At 40.6% G+C, this 17,434-nt stretch overlaps 1 protein-coding gene across 3 annotated transcripts in view; it reads left to right on the top strand.

Annotated features, from left to right (window-relative positions):
• sh2b3 (SH2B adaptor protein 3) overlaps window positions 1-17,434 on the top strand; it is a 72,581-nt gene that overhangs the window by 45,211 nt on the left and 9,936 nt on the right. For all 3 annotated transcript variants that reach the window (XM_086314795.1, XM_086314793.1, XM_086314794.1), the window contains exons 3-4: window positions 13,647-13,748; window positions 14,703-14,791. In XM_086314795.1, coding sequence (XP_086170921.1) covers window positions 13,647-13,748; window positions 14,703-14,791 — 191 coding nt within the window. The remainder of the gene's footprint in view (window positions 1-13,646; window positions 13,749-14,702; window positions 14,792-17,434) is intronic.

Here is a 17,434-nt window from a genome sequence, read left to right as displayed (position 1 = left end):
CACATCAGTGTTGGTAACCCCACAAGTAGTGCTAAGTGTGTGTGCGTTTCCCACATCCTCCATGATGCCACAGATAGAGCTGATAGTGAATGTGATCAGCTCTAGTGATCTCCTGCTGCATGAACTCCACCTATATGCACAGCTAGTCTGCGCAGAGGTGACTGTACCGAGTTATTCTCAGTGACGTGAATGTTTTTAAAGTAAACTAAACTTCAATGTCTGTAGTGATGATTAATTTTAAAGTTGCATTTTTAGCACAGCTGCTTTAAAAAAGGTTGCACAAATCTCAAAATGCTACTGCTGCCAGAGTTAAGTTCAAACATGATTCAGTTTGCATGAATGTTTTATTTTGTGATTACAGCTGCTCTCCGGCTATGTAATCCTCAGCAGGGACCTAAAGTTCTTATCGTGTTTTGGATCTGTTTTCTTTGCAAGCTAAAAGAGACCTCGTCAAAGAAAAAAGCTGGAGTTAGCTGGGGTTTAGAAAGTCTATTTCTGTCCCACCAGCTATGGAGGGCAAACTCAGGAGTGTTTATCTGCATGACACACGCAACAGGTGCTAGAATCAAGCAGCAGAGTGGAAAAACAATGCCAGCTGCAGCTGTATGTGTTCATAAAGTCGTTAAAAAGGGAACAATTTTTTCTGTACAAACATACCAGGAATTTGTGTACGGTAGCCAAGATTCAGGCGGTGCAGTAAGCTATTCATCTTAGATTATAAACACAATCCTGTAACATAAAATGTCCACTAAAAAACATGCAGACAGGCACAAAGAGGAAGATTAAAGCTGGCCATTTTCTGTAGCTAATATCAACAGACCAAAGCCAGAGTTAGTCTGTCTGCCCCAGTCTGCACAAAAGCATTTCTCATATGAAGTATTTGTGTTATCATTAAATGTCAACCATGCAAATGAACACATGACATCTGTGTAGCTTCCTGAAATTACTAAAATAAACATTGCTTGCATGTAGTTGACATTTCTAGTAGAGCTGGGCGATATGAGATTTTTTCATATCACGATATGTTTTTTTCATTTCAGGCGATAACGATATCTATCACGATATAAGCCAAATAACTATATTTGTAAGATTTAAATGTGCCGTTGCTCACAAGTAAAATGTAAAATAATCAGCAGCTTGTTTTTATTTAAATATTTATTTCCCATAATAAGTTCAACAGGGTAGATGTACTTAAGGAACATGAGACTTTTTCAGATAAATAAAGGCAAATATTGCAAACTACACAAAAGGCAGCCACTAAAGCGTTTAAGTTTCAAAATAGAACAAACAAAACAGACTAAATTGTCAATTCCACTTAGAAACAAAATATTAATTCTAAAAATAAATCTTAGTTTGTTTTACAGAAGAACAGACAAAACTGACTAACTTTTGTCAATGTCAAATAAACTGAGAACTAAAAGGAAATTCTCAATCTCTCCTTGTTGTATAGCTTAGCTTTTCAAACAGTTTTAACAGTTACTTTAGTCTGACAAAAGCCGAATGACGAATTAGCGCTTCCAGTCAGAGACTGAGGCTACGTCCACACGGGTATTTTTGAAAACGGAGATTTTCCGTTTTCGTTTTAAAAAATAATCCCGTCCACACATAAAGGCAGAAATGAAGGAAAACGCTGCTATGAACATGCCAAAGCAGCAGGTGGCGCTAGATTCCTAACCGTGCAGAAATGTTGGCCAATCAGAAGTCTAGAAGCCTCGGTGGGAAAAAGTAAACAAAGCTGCGGCACAGAAGCAGAACCGAGTCGTATGTGTGGAGGGACAGTAACTGTGTGTATATGTAAGCATTTAAACACTGCAGAGAGTAGAATTAACAGTAACAGTCTTGTAGAAATTCATTTCACCGAAACAATAACGTGGCGCAGTGTGACGCATGCACCAGTTTATTGTATTTCCAGACTTGCTTTCGGCACAATTTACAGTGCACGCTACTCTGTTTTTTGTCAGACTTGAAATAGCCGAAATACCTTCACACTACGGAACTTCTATGGCTCTTCCGTTCGACAATCTCTCCGGCATTGGAACCATTATCTGTTTTCTCTTCGGTCACGCTCGGTTGATTTTTCTAGTCGGCACACTCATTTCCTCCATGCGCTGGCTCCATTACCCGCTGGCTGCTTCCCAAACAAACACACGTGCGGCTTGGCACTTGTGCTGTACGTAACAAGTCACGCGGACGTGACGCTGCGGCTGTGATTGGTTCGGCTCTGCGCTACTTAATTTGGATTGGCTGACCTTTTTTTTTTTTTTTTTGAGGACAAGAGCGGCGAAGTCTATCGCGATAGCTTAATTTCTCTATCGAGGAAAAGTTATATCGCGATACATATCGTTATCGTTCTATCGCCCAGCTCTAATTTCTAGTTATATCACAGACGTGCACATCTTTTCTCTCGCAGTTTAAAGCTAACATAGTAGTTTTGTACTGTTTTCTTAAAGAAGGCCTGGATGCAGACGCTCAGTAGGTAGTGCAGGTAGTCTCTCTTTAAGCCAGCTTTCTGCTGATTGGCTGACCCTCGCAAACAGAAGATTGAGTAGTAGCTGGGCGGGGCTTCTATGCCCACGGAGATAACTGTATCAGGGATACTCCCTGTCCCATCTGGCTCACAGGGGTTACTTTTATATAGGTTGACCTCATTCTCTGAAACGTGGGTCATTATAAACATTAACTTTAATATGTCAGAACATTAGGAACAGCAAAATCATTTCTTTTTAATGTAAAAAAATCACAACCAATTAGGTTTGGAAAGTTAGTTTGGATTTGTTTCGAATGCTTTTTATGGAAAAATATAATATCATTAGAAGGAAACTTGGCTGGTGTAGTTTCTTGGTATATTTTGGAACAATAACATTCTGTTGCACAGAAGAATGGATCAGGTTTTGGATATAGGTCTCTGCTTGTTTAGTAAGATTATTTTACTGCGCTGTGTGAGTCCTTTTAAATGGAATATCAAAGACAAGAAAAGCACAAAACAAATCGTCAGTGATCCCGATGTCAAACCGGGGGAAGTACAGGCCGATGTGTTGGTTACTGTGATTGAGGTCATGACCTCCCATGCTTGAAGAGGGTCTGATGGGTCGTGCTCTAACCATTTAAGCTGTGTGTGTGTGTGTGTGTGTGTGTGTGTGTGTGTGTGTGTGTGTGTGTGTGTGTGTGTAGGATAACTGTGCACATACAGTTTGCAGAATCTCTCCAGAGACCAGTTTGGTAACCCTGCAGAGTCTAAAGTCAGTGCAGCACACACACACACAATGCATGCACCCCAGACAGCGTTGGCTACGGTGACCCTCGGAGGGATAGAGGAATGTTGAGTGTCAGTCAGTTGCTGTGCCGACGGCCTTGAGAAAGGGACCCTGGGAAGATTGTTTTGGACTCCAAACATCCTGTGTGTCACCCGTGTGTGTGGGTGTGTGCGCACAGACTGTAGATCTGTTTGTGTGGGTGAGAGGTTGCATGGTTGCATCTGCTGTCGTGTCTCTGTTTGTTTTTGCGCTACTTTCACCAACTGTTTACACCTGCTGCCATGTGTGTAAACCAAGGTGAAAGAAGAGTCATTACAATGTCTGAAAATTACTTTGTGTTTGATTTTTTTTTTTTTTTTTAAAGAAAAGTTATGGTGAAAATAATTCTTTTGGTACTTTAATGATGATATAAAAGTTAAAAAAGCATCTCACACGTTATTAAAGCATCTGTGTTTGTACAAATATGACCTGTAGGATTTGGATTAAATATGTAAAATAACCTATTTTAAAAAGTAATGCAAAAAGTACAAATATAATGAAAAATATAATAAAGGAGAGATTTTCAACTGTGGGGTTGCTGTAGCTCAGGGTAGAGCAGCTTATCTACTGATTGGAAGGTAGGCTCCCCCTAATCTGCATCCCAAACATCCTTGGGCCAGATATTAACCCCATGTTGCTCTCTGATGCATCCATCGGTATGAATGTGTGTGAATGGTAGTTAGTAAGCACTTAAAAGCATAGAAGACAGTGCTTGTGTGATTGGGGGAATGTGGCATGTTGTATACGGCGCTTTGAGTACTCCGGAAGAGTAGAAAAGTACTATATAAGAATCAGTCCATTTACCATTTAACTGCTAAAGATGCTGAGTAAGAACTGAAAAAATACTTGTACTTTCATTACAGTCCATTGATATTTGGGTTTTATGGGGGGGGGGGGGGGGGGGGGGCTGATGTAACCTATACATGGCAGTTATTACAAACTCAAGTTCATTTTTAGGAATTTGCAGCCCAGGATGTAGGCTGTATTGTCACTGCTGCATATCAGTGTTTCATATTTGTCATATCTGTGTGACTGTGCGTATGTTTGAAGTTGAAACATAGTAGTGAAAGTTGACTCAAAGTGAAAATTTGTGGTGTTGTATTATTACTGGCACTGATCACCATCAGCTTAATATTTCATAGTTGACATTCTCGTCCCAGAAAAACTGTATTATGAAAGGATTTACTTTAAATTGTCCTGCCATAATTACTTTGATTATCAGATAAACTGTAATTTATTTAGTTAAAAAATCAAAATGATGGATAAAACATGACTCAGAGAATGTCTTTAAACAGTCATATTCAATTTACGGTAATAAAAAGCGCCCCCCAAAAAACAATCCTGCTGCTGGACTTGATTAAATTTGACATTTTGGTTCAATAAAAGTCATAATCTCGTATGTTCTTTCATCACCATCTGGATTTTAAACAGAAACGTATAACTTTTAGCCAAGTGTCGTTCATGTGGGGATGTCAAAGCTTCAAAAGACAGTTTTGGTGGGTTTAATCCGTAAATAATGTCTAATATATTTCAATAAAAGATAAATGATAACAGTAACGAGCCCGAACAAGCTGACACTGACAAAGTGTCACTGATAATGTTGAACGTTGTGAAATAAGATGATTTCCGGCCTCATTAAAAAGGGAAGTTTAATTCTGAGCTAAATTAGAATTAAGCTCAGATAGCATCACAGAGGCGTGTGATTGGTCCCAAATTCGATCACCACCATGACAGCAGCGCATGCAGCTTTGCGAGCACTCAGCAGCATGTAGCCGCCCTTTAACGCGGGCCAGAGGATCCACGCAACCAGTCCGGTATCAGTGTATATATGTTGTGTTTTACTGGTAAAACTTGAGCTTCTTTCTCTTGACTGTTTAAACCACCCACAATCAGATTGGATGCATCAATAATTTACAGAAAGTTGTCCTAAATAATTGCTAAAACAGTGAAAGTGGCAGTGTGCTGCAGCCTTGCGTTCTTCCGCAGTTGCAGGGTGAGGAACAGGCCATAGCCTCAAGGTCTGCTGGCAAAACAATGCAGCGAGCTGTCGAGACAAAGAGGAGCAGTAATTTAAGACATAAATGAAAAGCTTTCCCGTGGGCGCTATTGTATATTTACGCTTTCAATGTACTCAGTCTCTAGGGTTACTTGCGTCTGGATGTGGAGGAGGTCGATACCAGGCAGTAGTTGGTACAAGCATAGCTTTTGTGTGTTGATTTCTCTCTAGTAATCAATCAAGCTGTGTAGTTGCTCGCAGACCTCACAGACGGGGTTTGAAGTTTTTGTCTGGGAGGGGGAGAAAACAGCAGAAGTGAGAATGTGCTGCTGTGACTCACATTTAAAGCCCCGGTCGTGGACAATGCTAAACCGACATTTTTAATGCTTTTTATTTGGTGCAAAACGAATTCAAACATATCAGGGACAGTAAATACAGTGGGGCAAAAAAGTATTTAGTCAGCCACCGATTGTGCAAGTTCCCCCACCTAAAATGATGACAGAGGTCAGTAATTTGCACCAGAGGTACACTTCAACTGTGAGAGACAGAATGTGAAAAAAAAAATATCCATGAATCCACATGGTAGGATTTGTAAAGAATGTATTCGTAAATCAGGGTGGAAAATAAGTATTTGGTCAATAACAAAAATACAACTCAATACTTTGTAACATAACCTTTGTTGGCAATAACAGAGGTCAAATGTTTACTATAGGTCTTTACCAGGTTTGCACACACAGTAGCTGGTATTTTGGCCCATTCCTCCATGCAGATCTTCTCGAGAGCAGCGATGTTTTGGGGCTGTCGCCGAGCAACACGGACTTTCAACTCCCGCCACAGATTTTCTATGGGGTTGAGGTCTGGAGACTGGCTAGGCCACTCCAGGACTTTCAAATGCTTCTTACGGAGCCACTCCTTTGTTGCCCGGGCGGTGTGTTTTGGATCATTGTCATGTTGGAAGACCCAGCCTCGTTTCATCTTCAAAGTTCTCACTGATGGAAGGAGGTTTTGGCTCAAAATCTCACGATACATGGCCCCATTCATTCTGTCCTTAACACGGATCAGTCGTCCTGTCCCCTTGGCAGAAAAACAGCCCCATAGCATGATCTTTCCACCCCCATGCTTCACAGTAGGTATGGTGTTCTTGGGATGCAACTCAGTATTCTTCTTCCTCCAAACACGACGAGTTGAGTTTATACCAAAAAGTTCTACTTTGGTTTCATCTGACCACATGACATTCTCCCAATCCTCTGCTGTATCATCCATGTGCTCTCTGGCAAACTTCAGACGGGCCTGGACATGCACTGGCTTCAGCAGCGGAACACGTCTGGCACTGCGGGATTTGATTCCCTGCCGTTGTAGTGTGTTACTGATGGTGACCTTTGTTACTTTGGTCCCAGCTCTCTGCAGGTCATTCACCAGGTCCCCCCGTGTGGTTCTGGGATCTTTGCTCACCGTTCTCATGATCATTTTGACCCCACGGGATGAGATCTTGCGTGGAGCCCCAGATCGAGGGAGATTATCAGTGGTCTTGTATGTCTTCCATTTTCTGATGATTGCTCCCACAGTTGATTTTTTCACACCAAGCTGCTTGCCTATTGTAGATTCACTCTTCCCAGTCTGGTGCAGGTCTACAATACTTTTCCTGGTGTCCTTCGAAAGCTCTTTGGTCTTGGCCATGGCGGAGTTTGGAGTCTGACTGTTTGAGGCTGTGGACAGGTGTCTTTTATACAGATTATGAGTTCAAACAGGTGCCATTCATACAGGTAACGAGTGGGGGACAGAAAAGCTTCTTACAGAAGACGTTACAGGTCTGTGAGAGCCAGAGATTTTCCTTGTTTGAGGTGACCAAATACTTATTTTCCACCCTAATTTACGAATACATTCTTTACAAATCCTACCATGTGAATTCATGGATTTTTTTTTTTTCACATTCTGTCTCTCACAGTTGAAGTGTACCTCTGGTGCAAATTACTGACCTCTGTCATCATTTTAAGTGGGGGAACTTGCACAATTGGTGGCTGACTAAATACTTTTTTGCCCCACTGTAGCTGTTACTGCATTCTCTGTTAATTATTATAACATCTAAAGCACTTCTGGATGGATGCAAACTGCATTTCGTTGCCCTGTACCTGTGCATGTGCAATGACAATAAAGTTGAATTCTATTCTATTCTATTCTATTCTATGTCACGAATCAACAGGCCTCTGCACAAAGTTGTGCAAAAGGACCCCACTCCTCTCGCATCACACTGTAGTGCTGCTTGGGTTTTTAGGTGTTTTGCATCACTTCGACATCACTTTGCATGTCTTTATGGACATTGCACTTTAAAAAAAAAATATTTTCCATCATCAGACAGTAGTTTCAGAACAGAGCATTGTCAGGGCTACATAGCTTCAGGGGCTGTTTCCTACTTGTACTCACACCAATGTTAAGTCGACATAGTAACCAGCTGGCAGTGTGCTGAGCAGCAGCTACAAAAGAGCACTATGTGTGGGTTTTTTTGTTGTTGTTGGGGTTTTTTAATGGTATCATATAGAGCAGCGGTGTTAAACATAAGGCTCGGGGGCCAGAATCGGCCCCACTGGACTGCTCTGGAAAAAAGGAGTGCATAGATTTTAGTTTTAACTATATTTTCATAACTTTTACAATTTCTCTATTGATAAAGATTCCTAATTACACCAAAGCAATTAAGTAATTGATAAACAGTTAAATGATAACTTTTCAACATTTACTGTATTAATTTGTGGGGTTTTTTACTGTGGGTTTACAGGACAGTCTGGCCAACTTTACACAGTTATAATTTTTTTTGATGGTCCGGCCCCTTTGATCATAATAGTCAGTACTTTGTTTTAATGCTGTTGTTGCACATGTGGTTAATAAAGCCAGGCCCATTTTTAGACCTAATTCTTGCTAACATGGCTGTTGCTTATGGGGGTATTTTTAAAAATCCTGAGGACACAAGTTCATATATTTACGTCTACATCAGTCATTGTACATGTAGGTCAGTTGTGCTAGACATAGGCAGTACCTGTCTGAACATAGGTACCACCAAAAAAACCAAAACTTGCTTCTGTGATGCTGGTTCCTGCAGTGTAAAGATACAAAACATGGTAGTCTTGTTTAAAAAGTTATAGGAACAATAAAAACGTTTTTATGGGTAGAAAGCTGCTATTTTTAGTCCGTTTGTATCCCTTACATGATCATTGTGCATCTTTTTGGGCAGGCTAATGTTTCCTCATCTTCTCAACACTAATGTGTTCCATAAGTTACAAAATGAAGATAATTTTATATTCATAGAGAACTGAAACTAGAGTTTGAGACCATAAACTCATGAGGAAAGTATTTAAAAAGGCCACAAATCGATACTTTATGTTGTGAACTTCTTTTTTTGTTTCTTCGATCCTGCTGGAAGTTAGAAAGATCGCAGTGTTGAATCTCTTCCTCATAGCATCTGTGGCTGTGGTTGTCTTTTATATACGGTTTATGACACTAACAAGACTGCTGTGTTCTTTCCTTTGACTCTGCCGAGGGAGGGGCGGGGGTCACCACGGGTGAGCAGAAAGAAAAAGAGACCTAGACCTCTGCACTTCTTTGAGAGCTTTAAAACATTAACACTCACGCAGTTCGTAAATGCTCTGACTGTTTTCCCACATTACTCACCGGTTCTGTTGGAGATGGGTCCAGATTTAAAAATGAAAGAAAAACAGCAAAGACTGCGCCTTGTGTGTGTGTGTGTGTGTGTGTGTGTGCACGTGTGCGTGCGTACACTCTCCAGGGAGTATTACAGGCTGCAGCAGTTTGCAGTAATAGGAAATGCGCTGTGAGCTTGAACTTGCTCCCTCGATGAAGTTGATTCACAGAAATCAGGCCTGTTACGTTGTTGCTCAACCAGTCAGACATCTGCTGAATGTTTTTTCTTCTTCTGTTTTTTTCCCCTCCACAGACACACATGGTTCCTCAAAGATGCTCCTAGTCAGGCTCTCATTCATATTCACACAATAAATTCTTCTCAATGAGTCACTCTCTGCGCGAATGTTCACCAACACACACACCCAGAGTGAGAGTGACTGATAGCATTAGTTGTTGCACATCCGGTGCAGTTTTAACTTGCATTTGTAAATTAGTCTGCAGCTGCAGTCAATCTGCCTGTTGCTTTCTTGATTAACTGCATGCCGTGTTAAATGATAAAAAAACAACAACAACGTACAAATGTCTCTCTTCTTCTTTTTTGGGGCTGCAGATGCTCAGACTCTAGTGCAAAGCTCAAATATAATCTCTTTAGATCATTTTAAGTAGAAAGAAGCTGACAAAATGATAAAGAGATATTTTATTCTTCCTTTGATGAGCTGATGATATTCGAGCCACCGATTTATCACGCATCCCTGCTTCGGCACGATGCATGAGGTGGCGTAAAAGAGGCTGAGGTTGAGTCAAACAGAAAAACAAACAGAAATGTGGCACATAGATCAGATTTCAGATAGATCAAAGAAGGGGTATCGGAGGGGTCACATGTAGGTACGCACTCCCAGATAATCATCACCTGAATCCTCTGAGCTTTACAGTAAGTTTCACCTCATTGCTTGGCTGCCCAGGCTCAAGCTTTACTGTTGTGGTTCATTATCGAGGTGAGCTCTACAAATCCCCCTGCTCAGTGCTCAGCACCGAGACAGTCAGCGACTCACCGATCCACACTGAAGTATTTAGCAGATATTTCCCTCGGGAGTTGGTAGAGACCAAAAGCAGAGCTAAGACAGAGTGAATATTGAATTCAGCAAGACTTGAAATGAGCCATGATGTTGGCTCTGTGGCTGCCAGATGTGTTGGTAGCAACTGACCTATAAGGTGATGTTTAAAACTTGTGTTCACTGCCCCCAAGTGGCCAAAGAAAAGCAGGATTATTCAGTGCACAGTTTTGTCACTTCTTATTTCTAAATTAATAATCCATTTTTTAAACTTTGATTAATATTAGCTTTCAAACTCAGCTTCCAATTTGTTATCAGACAACATGATTATTTTCATACGAATCTTGTAAAAAAAAATCATTTTTTTGCATTGTTGTTTTTCTCTTAGACTGTATATTTATGTCATCTTTCTGGCTTTATCTCAATCTTTCTACAGGGGAAATTATTAGAAAGCCTGAAACTTGTAACGCTGATGTAAATTTCTGTGAACATACTCGACTGAAATACAGCTGCGGCAGCAATTTGGTGCGAGCTCCCTTTAATCGGTTCCTCTTGCACTGACTCAGGTTCTCTAAATGAGTCACATCCTTGACCTGTCTGCGTCATTGTGCTTTTTAGTGATAATATTAGACACTGTGGTTGAAACTCATAGCATTAAGGGTTGTGAGGGAGAAAGGTAACTATTCTTTTGATGATTGCGCTCCTGTGTTGTTTTATGCGTGTGCAAAAGATTAACATATGCATTCCTCGGGCTCATGCACTGTCACATGCGCTCAAACTCATGCGGTGCACAAAGCAGTGGAATTTGTCCTCCCTGCACTTTCTTTTGCCCTCCGTTCCTCCCTCTTACCCACCCACCCGATGCCGTGTCTTTTACTGTCTTGTCTGTTTCCTTTCGCTGCTTCTGCTCTCTCACGGTGCTGATTTAGTTAGCTTCCATTATTGTGCAAGTCTGTTTAATTACACAGTTTCACTTCGCGGGCAATTTGATGCTCTTCGTCTGGCTGGTGATGTGCTTTTCACAGGAACTGAACAGATCATGTGAAGAAATGCTTCACAGCATGGACTACACCGGAGTTCACTTAGTTGTGACGCATTTATTAAGGCACTTGCAGCACTAACTGCTGCACTTCGGAGATCCACTTCGTCTTGCAGTTCGACAGCATGGCTGACAAAGAAAACAAGCAGATACAAATCACCATTTCTGGTCAAAACGTTAAGACAAAAAGCTGAATTTAATGCACAGATGCAGACAGTCATGCAGTCTGGAAACCCACAGGCTAACTTCTCGCATTGGCTATGAACACAGATTAATTTGATAAAGATAAATTGATGTCAGTGCTTTTGAGATTACATTTCTGCGTGTGCACTATTTACCTTCATGCAACCAATGCTCCCTTAAATATGTTTGCTTAGTATTTAAATGCACTGGCATTTATATAGCAGTATTTACCACTCAAAGCACCTGCAAGCCACATTTAGCCATTCAGTGCTTTCTTTTGTACACTTCACACACTTTATCTAGTTCTCATACCTGAAAAATTTGGAATCATCAGTAAAGCCAACATGTATGTCTTCTGAGCCGAAGGCCGAAGGAGAACATGCAAACTCCACACAGAAATATAACTTGGATCGTTGCAGAAATCTTGTCCCTTACATGAGACAGATTCAACAATTTAGGATTTGCGTTTTGAAACGTTTGTCAAACACAGCTGGGTGTGACAGATGTTAGCTTGGACTGAGGGGAGTTTGCGGGCCACACTTTTTAATAATTGTCAGATAAATCGATAAGGTAAAGAGTCACGAGTTGTCACTATAGCTTGTGATTACGTTCACTCTTAAATTTTGCTCTTTATCTCCAATTTTGGATTATTGTGAAAATAATCAGAAGTTCAATCCAGAACTTTGCTTTTCTCATATTCTGTTCTGTATGACCAAGTTTGCACTCGCACACATGCAGTAACAGAAACTAGTGATGAGAGCCGTGTTCTTCTTCATGACGCCTGACTACTAAATGTCAAGGTTTGACAGGATTTGACATTTCCAGTTGTCAAACATGAAAATACTGTATGCAGCTGACACGCTGTAGTTTTTAAACTTTTCATAGTAGCTGCTGATGTTCTTGTCTACATGTGTTTCTCTCAGTTGTCACTCAGCCTTCGTTTCAGCAGTGACTTCTGTCCCAGACATGCCGCGGGCACTTTACACATGGCTGACTGAGTCATTCGTCCATGCATGTGTGTTTGTTTATGCCGTTGGCTCTGTTACCACTCGTTTGGATGTAGGGGTTCGGAGGCTCTTCAGAGCTGTTTTAGTGGATTTTTTGTGTGTGTATCTGTTCAGCATTCTTTAAAAATAAATTTTTTCCCCCAAAAATGTGTCTTCGTGGATTGTTTTAAAAAATAAAAACTAAAGCGAGGTCCAGTGCAAACTGCTCCAGGTAAAGTATGTCACAAGTCAGCAACAGCTGTGTGGAGTCATATGAAAGCAGCCTGGGATGGAGTATTTTTGCTTTCAAGATCCTTTCGCATCATCATCCTTTTGTCCAGCTGGCTTCAGGTTCACCTGACTGGGAGGGGATTTTGAGAAGTTTAAAATATGTGTATTTTTTAATAATAATAATAATAATACATTTTATTTGAGGGCGCCTTTCAGAAACCCAAGGTCACCTTACAAAAAACACAATTAATAAAAGGAACAGTAGTCATAAAATACATAAAATAAGTTACAATTTTAGTATATTGAAGCCTGGATCCTTTCTGGTTTTGTTGGTGGTTAATAAACTCGCAGTGTCATAAGTTCATGCTGAGGGCCTCGGGTCAAACAGCCACCAGAAAGCCCCTCATATCTCATTTAGGTTTCTTCAAACACAGCCAGCCTTCAAGCCCCGCTGCGGGAGCTTGCGTCACGCTCGTTTGTGTCCCGTGGTATTTTTAGCCTAATTGGTCAACATTAAAATAAATCTACAGAGGTGATCGCACAAGTGCAAACTGCCTCTAATCAAAATAGAAAAAGGCCCCAGTGCACAAACGAGTCCTTACTTGGCAGCCTTCTTAAATGTTACCCATGACAGCCAGATTGAGCTGAGTAGTACACAGTGTTGCATGACATCCTTTTTTGGGGGGCAATTTCCTGTTTGGAACAGTCTCTACTTCTCAGAAAAGGAAAACCAAATGAGTAACAAATCTACACAGACCATGAAAGTTTGACCACTGCACGCTTTAAGCTAAGTTAAAGAAGACGTTTGCGTGGAAAAAATGTTTCCATTTTGTTTAAAAGACGATGGGCTGATTGTGTTTTTCTTATAATACTTGAGTGTTGAAATGTGATGTATGTCACCGACACATCATCTGCTATGCAAAAACAATGGAGGTAAAAGGATTTTCTTTGAAAAACCAGGCTTCCTCGTACACTACCTGCAGCAACCCTGACCTGTTTCTTTCAAAGAATTTGGCACATGCTCATATCTGATGACTCATTTTGCACTTTTGATACTTGCACAAGCCCATTTAAAAATGTGTTAAAGATTATCAGGCCAGCTTATGAGGAAGGTTGACGGCGTGCATACAATTGTGAAACCCTTTTTTTTTCTCCGTTTCTTTCCCTTTTATGTGTTCATCAGAGGAATTACTCTCATGTATCAGACGCTAATTATGTACTCACTGTGTGTTTCAGGCCTCCAGTCCCAAGCTGACGACTCACTGCTCAGATATCCAAGAGGTCCGGCGTTGCAACCGGCTGGAGATGCCTGACAACTTTAACACGTTTGTTCTAAAGGTTTGTACACGATTACAGCTAAATGGAAAAATGATGCTTCCTAAGAGAAGCTGTAGTTTGGGACTCTGACCGCTGAGTTGTTTATATCCACGTTGCTTAGATCTTCACCGTTCAGCCAGAACAGGATAAACACTGTCATTTCAAAACTCACAAAGTGGACTGACAAAGTAGACGTTGCTGGTTTGAAGTGAAACGATATTCCACCATAAAGTCTCTTTTTTTTACCCACCAGCTGCTCAGCTCTCCATCAAACATAAACCCACTCAAACAGACAGCGGTGTTGCTGCACTCCAGCCGTTTTTTTTTATTTTATCTGCAGCGATATTTGAATGGCATTTTGTTTGTTTATCGAGCACATTCGTGCACAGCAGAGGATTACAGCCTTTGTTCACAGCGAAGAAGCAAACTACAAAGTTTTCACAGCCACAGGAGCGAGTATTTGATAGCGGTTTTGCACATCAGTGGTGAAAAGTGTTAACTTTCACTGTTGTCTTCTTTTTTAGTAAATTTAACAAAAAGCTCTCATGCCTTTGTTTTTTATTTCAAAAGTTCTGCTTCACCCAGAGGCTCTTGATATTGATAGTATCTCTCCTTACCAAGGAAATGCTTTCCTGTAGCAGGTGCAGGCAGCTTTTCTTTGTTTTTAATTGGAGCACAGTAAGCACACCTTCCCTCGAGCTATTTGCCTTTTTAACGGTAAACCTTTTGAAATTTAACAGAACATTTTGTTATGAGGGTTTTTTTTCTTCTTTGTACTTATTAAATTGCGGTGGTTACATTAGTATGCAGTGTTTTATTGCCCTGTGCTTTCCTTCCTGTTACACTATTAATTCTGTTGTAGTGAAAATAAACGAAAAAGCTCTAAGTAAGTGCAGAGGTTCAGGGCATTTTATGCATTTGCATCATGTCCATTTTGTGTAGCCTGTTTTTTTTTAAGCATCTTTATCTCTGCAGGTTAATCGAGGTAGCCTGATATTTGAGACGGACAACGAGCAGCAGGTCAGCTCCTGGACCACAGAGCTAAAAGAGTGCATCAGCAGCAGGTGAGAGATGTGTAAACACAAAACAAGGACAGATGTTTGTGTGATCTGCCTTACACGTGTCTCATTTCTTTACCCGTTCTTTGTTTTTATGAGTGTAAATTGACTGAAGATCGAATCAAAAACTAAATATCACACAAGAGACTCAAAGTATATTCAGTCAAGCTCTGTAACGTCACAGAGGAGTAGCGACAGGTCTGCAACCCCCTGGTAACCTAGAGAAAACTTTGTTTATGGTTTAAAGTGTAGAAGATTACATTTATCAATCACATTAGTTATATAGTGCAGAACGAGCATTTTTATTCTCAGCTTGCTGTGGGTACTTCCTTGCTGTACTTTCACTTCTGAGTGGAAAGTGGAGACACACTGACATGCCAGCTTTGGCCAATCTCAGCTTTGTTGACTGATATCAGTACATTGGTAGTGTTAGGTAGCATTTTTAAAATGATATTTTTAAAAAGTCAAAAAATCTTACCTGCCAAATTGTTATTTTAAACACGAGCGTCAGCCCAGAAATTCACATCGCGAGAGGAAATATTTAACACTTGGCTGTTTTTAGTGTTTGTGGGTGTGTTGGATGTTTACTTGTCCTGAGGTATGTGTTTGCAAAAGGAAGTGAGAATAAATGTTGATGTATGTGCATATGTAGACAAACAGGTGTGTGTGTGTGCGGCCTCGAGCGTATTTATCTTTTCTTGAACTGCACAGTTTGTATTCGCTCTGGTTTGTCCGTACAGCTTTGTGCTGGTTTCAACTTTACTGCATTTGAAGTATTCCTCCTAACTGATCAGTCAACAGCACCATTAGTCAACTTAGTGCTCGCTGCACACCTTTGAGAGGTAACGTATGATGTTTAGAGGGAACGTGTAGCAGTAAATGTAGCTTTTCAAAGGTTAAAGTAGGAGACGGCTTTAAGAGCCCTGAAGGCCCTGTTATTAAGATCTTTCATGTGGTGCTTCATTTCCTATCAATTCTCTACTTTGCACGGAAAGAATGAAGAAATCTCTTTGAATTTTAAAGAAATGGGAAAAGTAAGAAGAGTAGAAGTCATGCAAGAAGACAGAATTATCAGTCATCTTCTAAAAGGAGATGCAGACCGCACTGTTGAAGCTACTTCTGTTAAGCAGTAATCAGTGCAAACTGTACTCACAGGAATACCCAATCCTGGAATAAAACTTAGTGGTACACAGGTTTTCTGTTTCTTGTTATAAAGACAATCTCTGTCTATTTGTGTGTGTCAGTGTGCGTTTCTCTGAAAGGAAGTGTGGGGGAGGTCTGAGAATCTCGGGGCATTTCTCGTTTCTGCAGATATCTGGAAGTGCACACACTCTAAAAACAAACAAACAATGAACTTAGAAAAAGAACTGCCGTTAAATTTGAATAAATGTCTTAAAGTAAGTACATGTTAGATTCTTCAAGGCTTTGTTTAGAGCCGCAGCTGGCCTGCATGTTGCATTAATTGAATGGAAGCAGCCCACAAATGCGTTGGAGCTGGAAGATGTTCAGATGAAAGAAGGGCTGTTCAGAAACAATCATATGATTCTGGATCAACTTTTGCTGCAGTGTTGCGTTAAAAATAAAATAAAGGACGTACAGAAATAACAGTCCAGTGTTGTAAAATCAAGTGTGTAATACTTTGCATCTGATAATCCTTTGAATGCATTATCTGGACCTTTGAAAACAGCTTGTTTTTGTCTAAATTCTCACTAATATCATCTAAAAGCTGGTTTAGTTTTTGTAACTTCACCAAGCAACACTTGGATCATCGTGACTCTGCAGTGCTGTTCAGACACGCCTCAAATGTAAATATTAATTTTTACAATTACACTTGAGCTTTACTTTCACGGTCCAGATACCAAATCTAACAAAGCATTGTTTCTTATGTGAAGCAGAGTCATTCTTAATCCTTTTAACAGCATCCATACTTTTCCTATCAGTACAACTCACAATGTCTACTGTGGAAAAGGCTTGTTGTCCAAAAGTCCGTGGTTTTATTTGTGCGATTCATCATGCAGAGACTACAGAGGACCTCAAAAGGCACACAACACTTGGTGAGACATCAGGGAAGCAGTGTGAGGGAAATAAACTCGCATTTTTCTTCAGATGTGGTAGGTGTAGCGTGCTTTAAGTGTGCTGAGGGCTAAATTTTATTCCTTGAAGATTTGCTGACTGTGTGAAATGATGTCCATACTCAGGGAAAAAATGATTGTCACAAAGATAGAAGAACAAGAATGGACACACACACATACACAGTGAGAAGTAAAGTCTTCCTGTTATTCATTGCTCTGCAAACTCAAGTCAGCATTTAAGCAGGATTTTACTCCAACTTCCTTCTTTAACCTTCCCGTTCTCATCTGTCGGGAAGCGGCACACACAAGCGGCCCAGATATACCACTTGTGTGTGCGTGTATGAGAGAGAGAGCGAGCAGTGAAACAGAAGAAATGTAAGTTCAGATCTCAACTGGACTCACTTCCCGTCTGTGGCTTTGTTTGCCTTCAGCCTGCAGACTCACCTCACCAGCACATCCTTGTGAGGACCCTCAGTAGTGTAATGCATTTCCTAGCCTGCTGGTAAGCAGATAGAAGTCTGTAGGCAATGTTTGGCCTTCTGTCAAAAATATTAGGCCCCACTTTTTCATTATTTTA

Source organism: Aulonocara sp. 'chitande type north' Nkhata Bay, linkage group LG12 (assembly GCF_057382095.1).
Source record: "Aulonocara sp. 'chitande type north' Nkhata Bay isolate Kocher_YH1m ecotype deep benthic linkage group LG12, A_spYH_male_GT1.1, whole genome shotgun sequence".
In the NCBI taxonomy this organism is placed as follows: Eukaryota; Metazoa; Chordata; class Actinopteri; order Cichliformes; family Cichlidae; genus Aulonocara; species Aulonocara sp. 'chitande type north' Nkhata Bay.
This window is presented reverse-complemented; position numbering and strand designations above follow the sequence as displayed.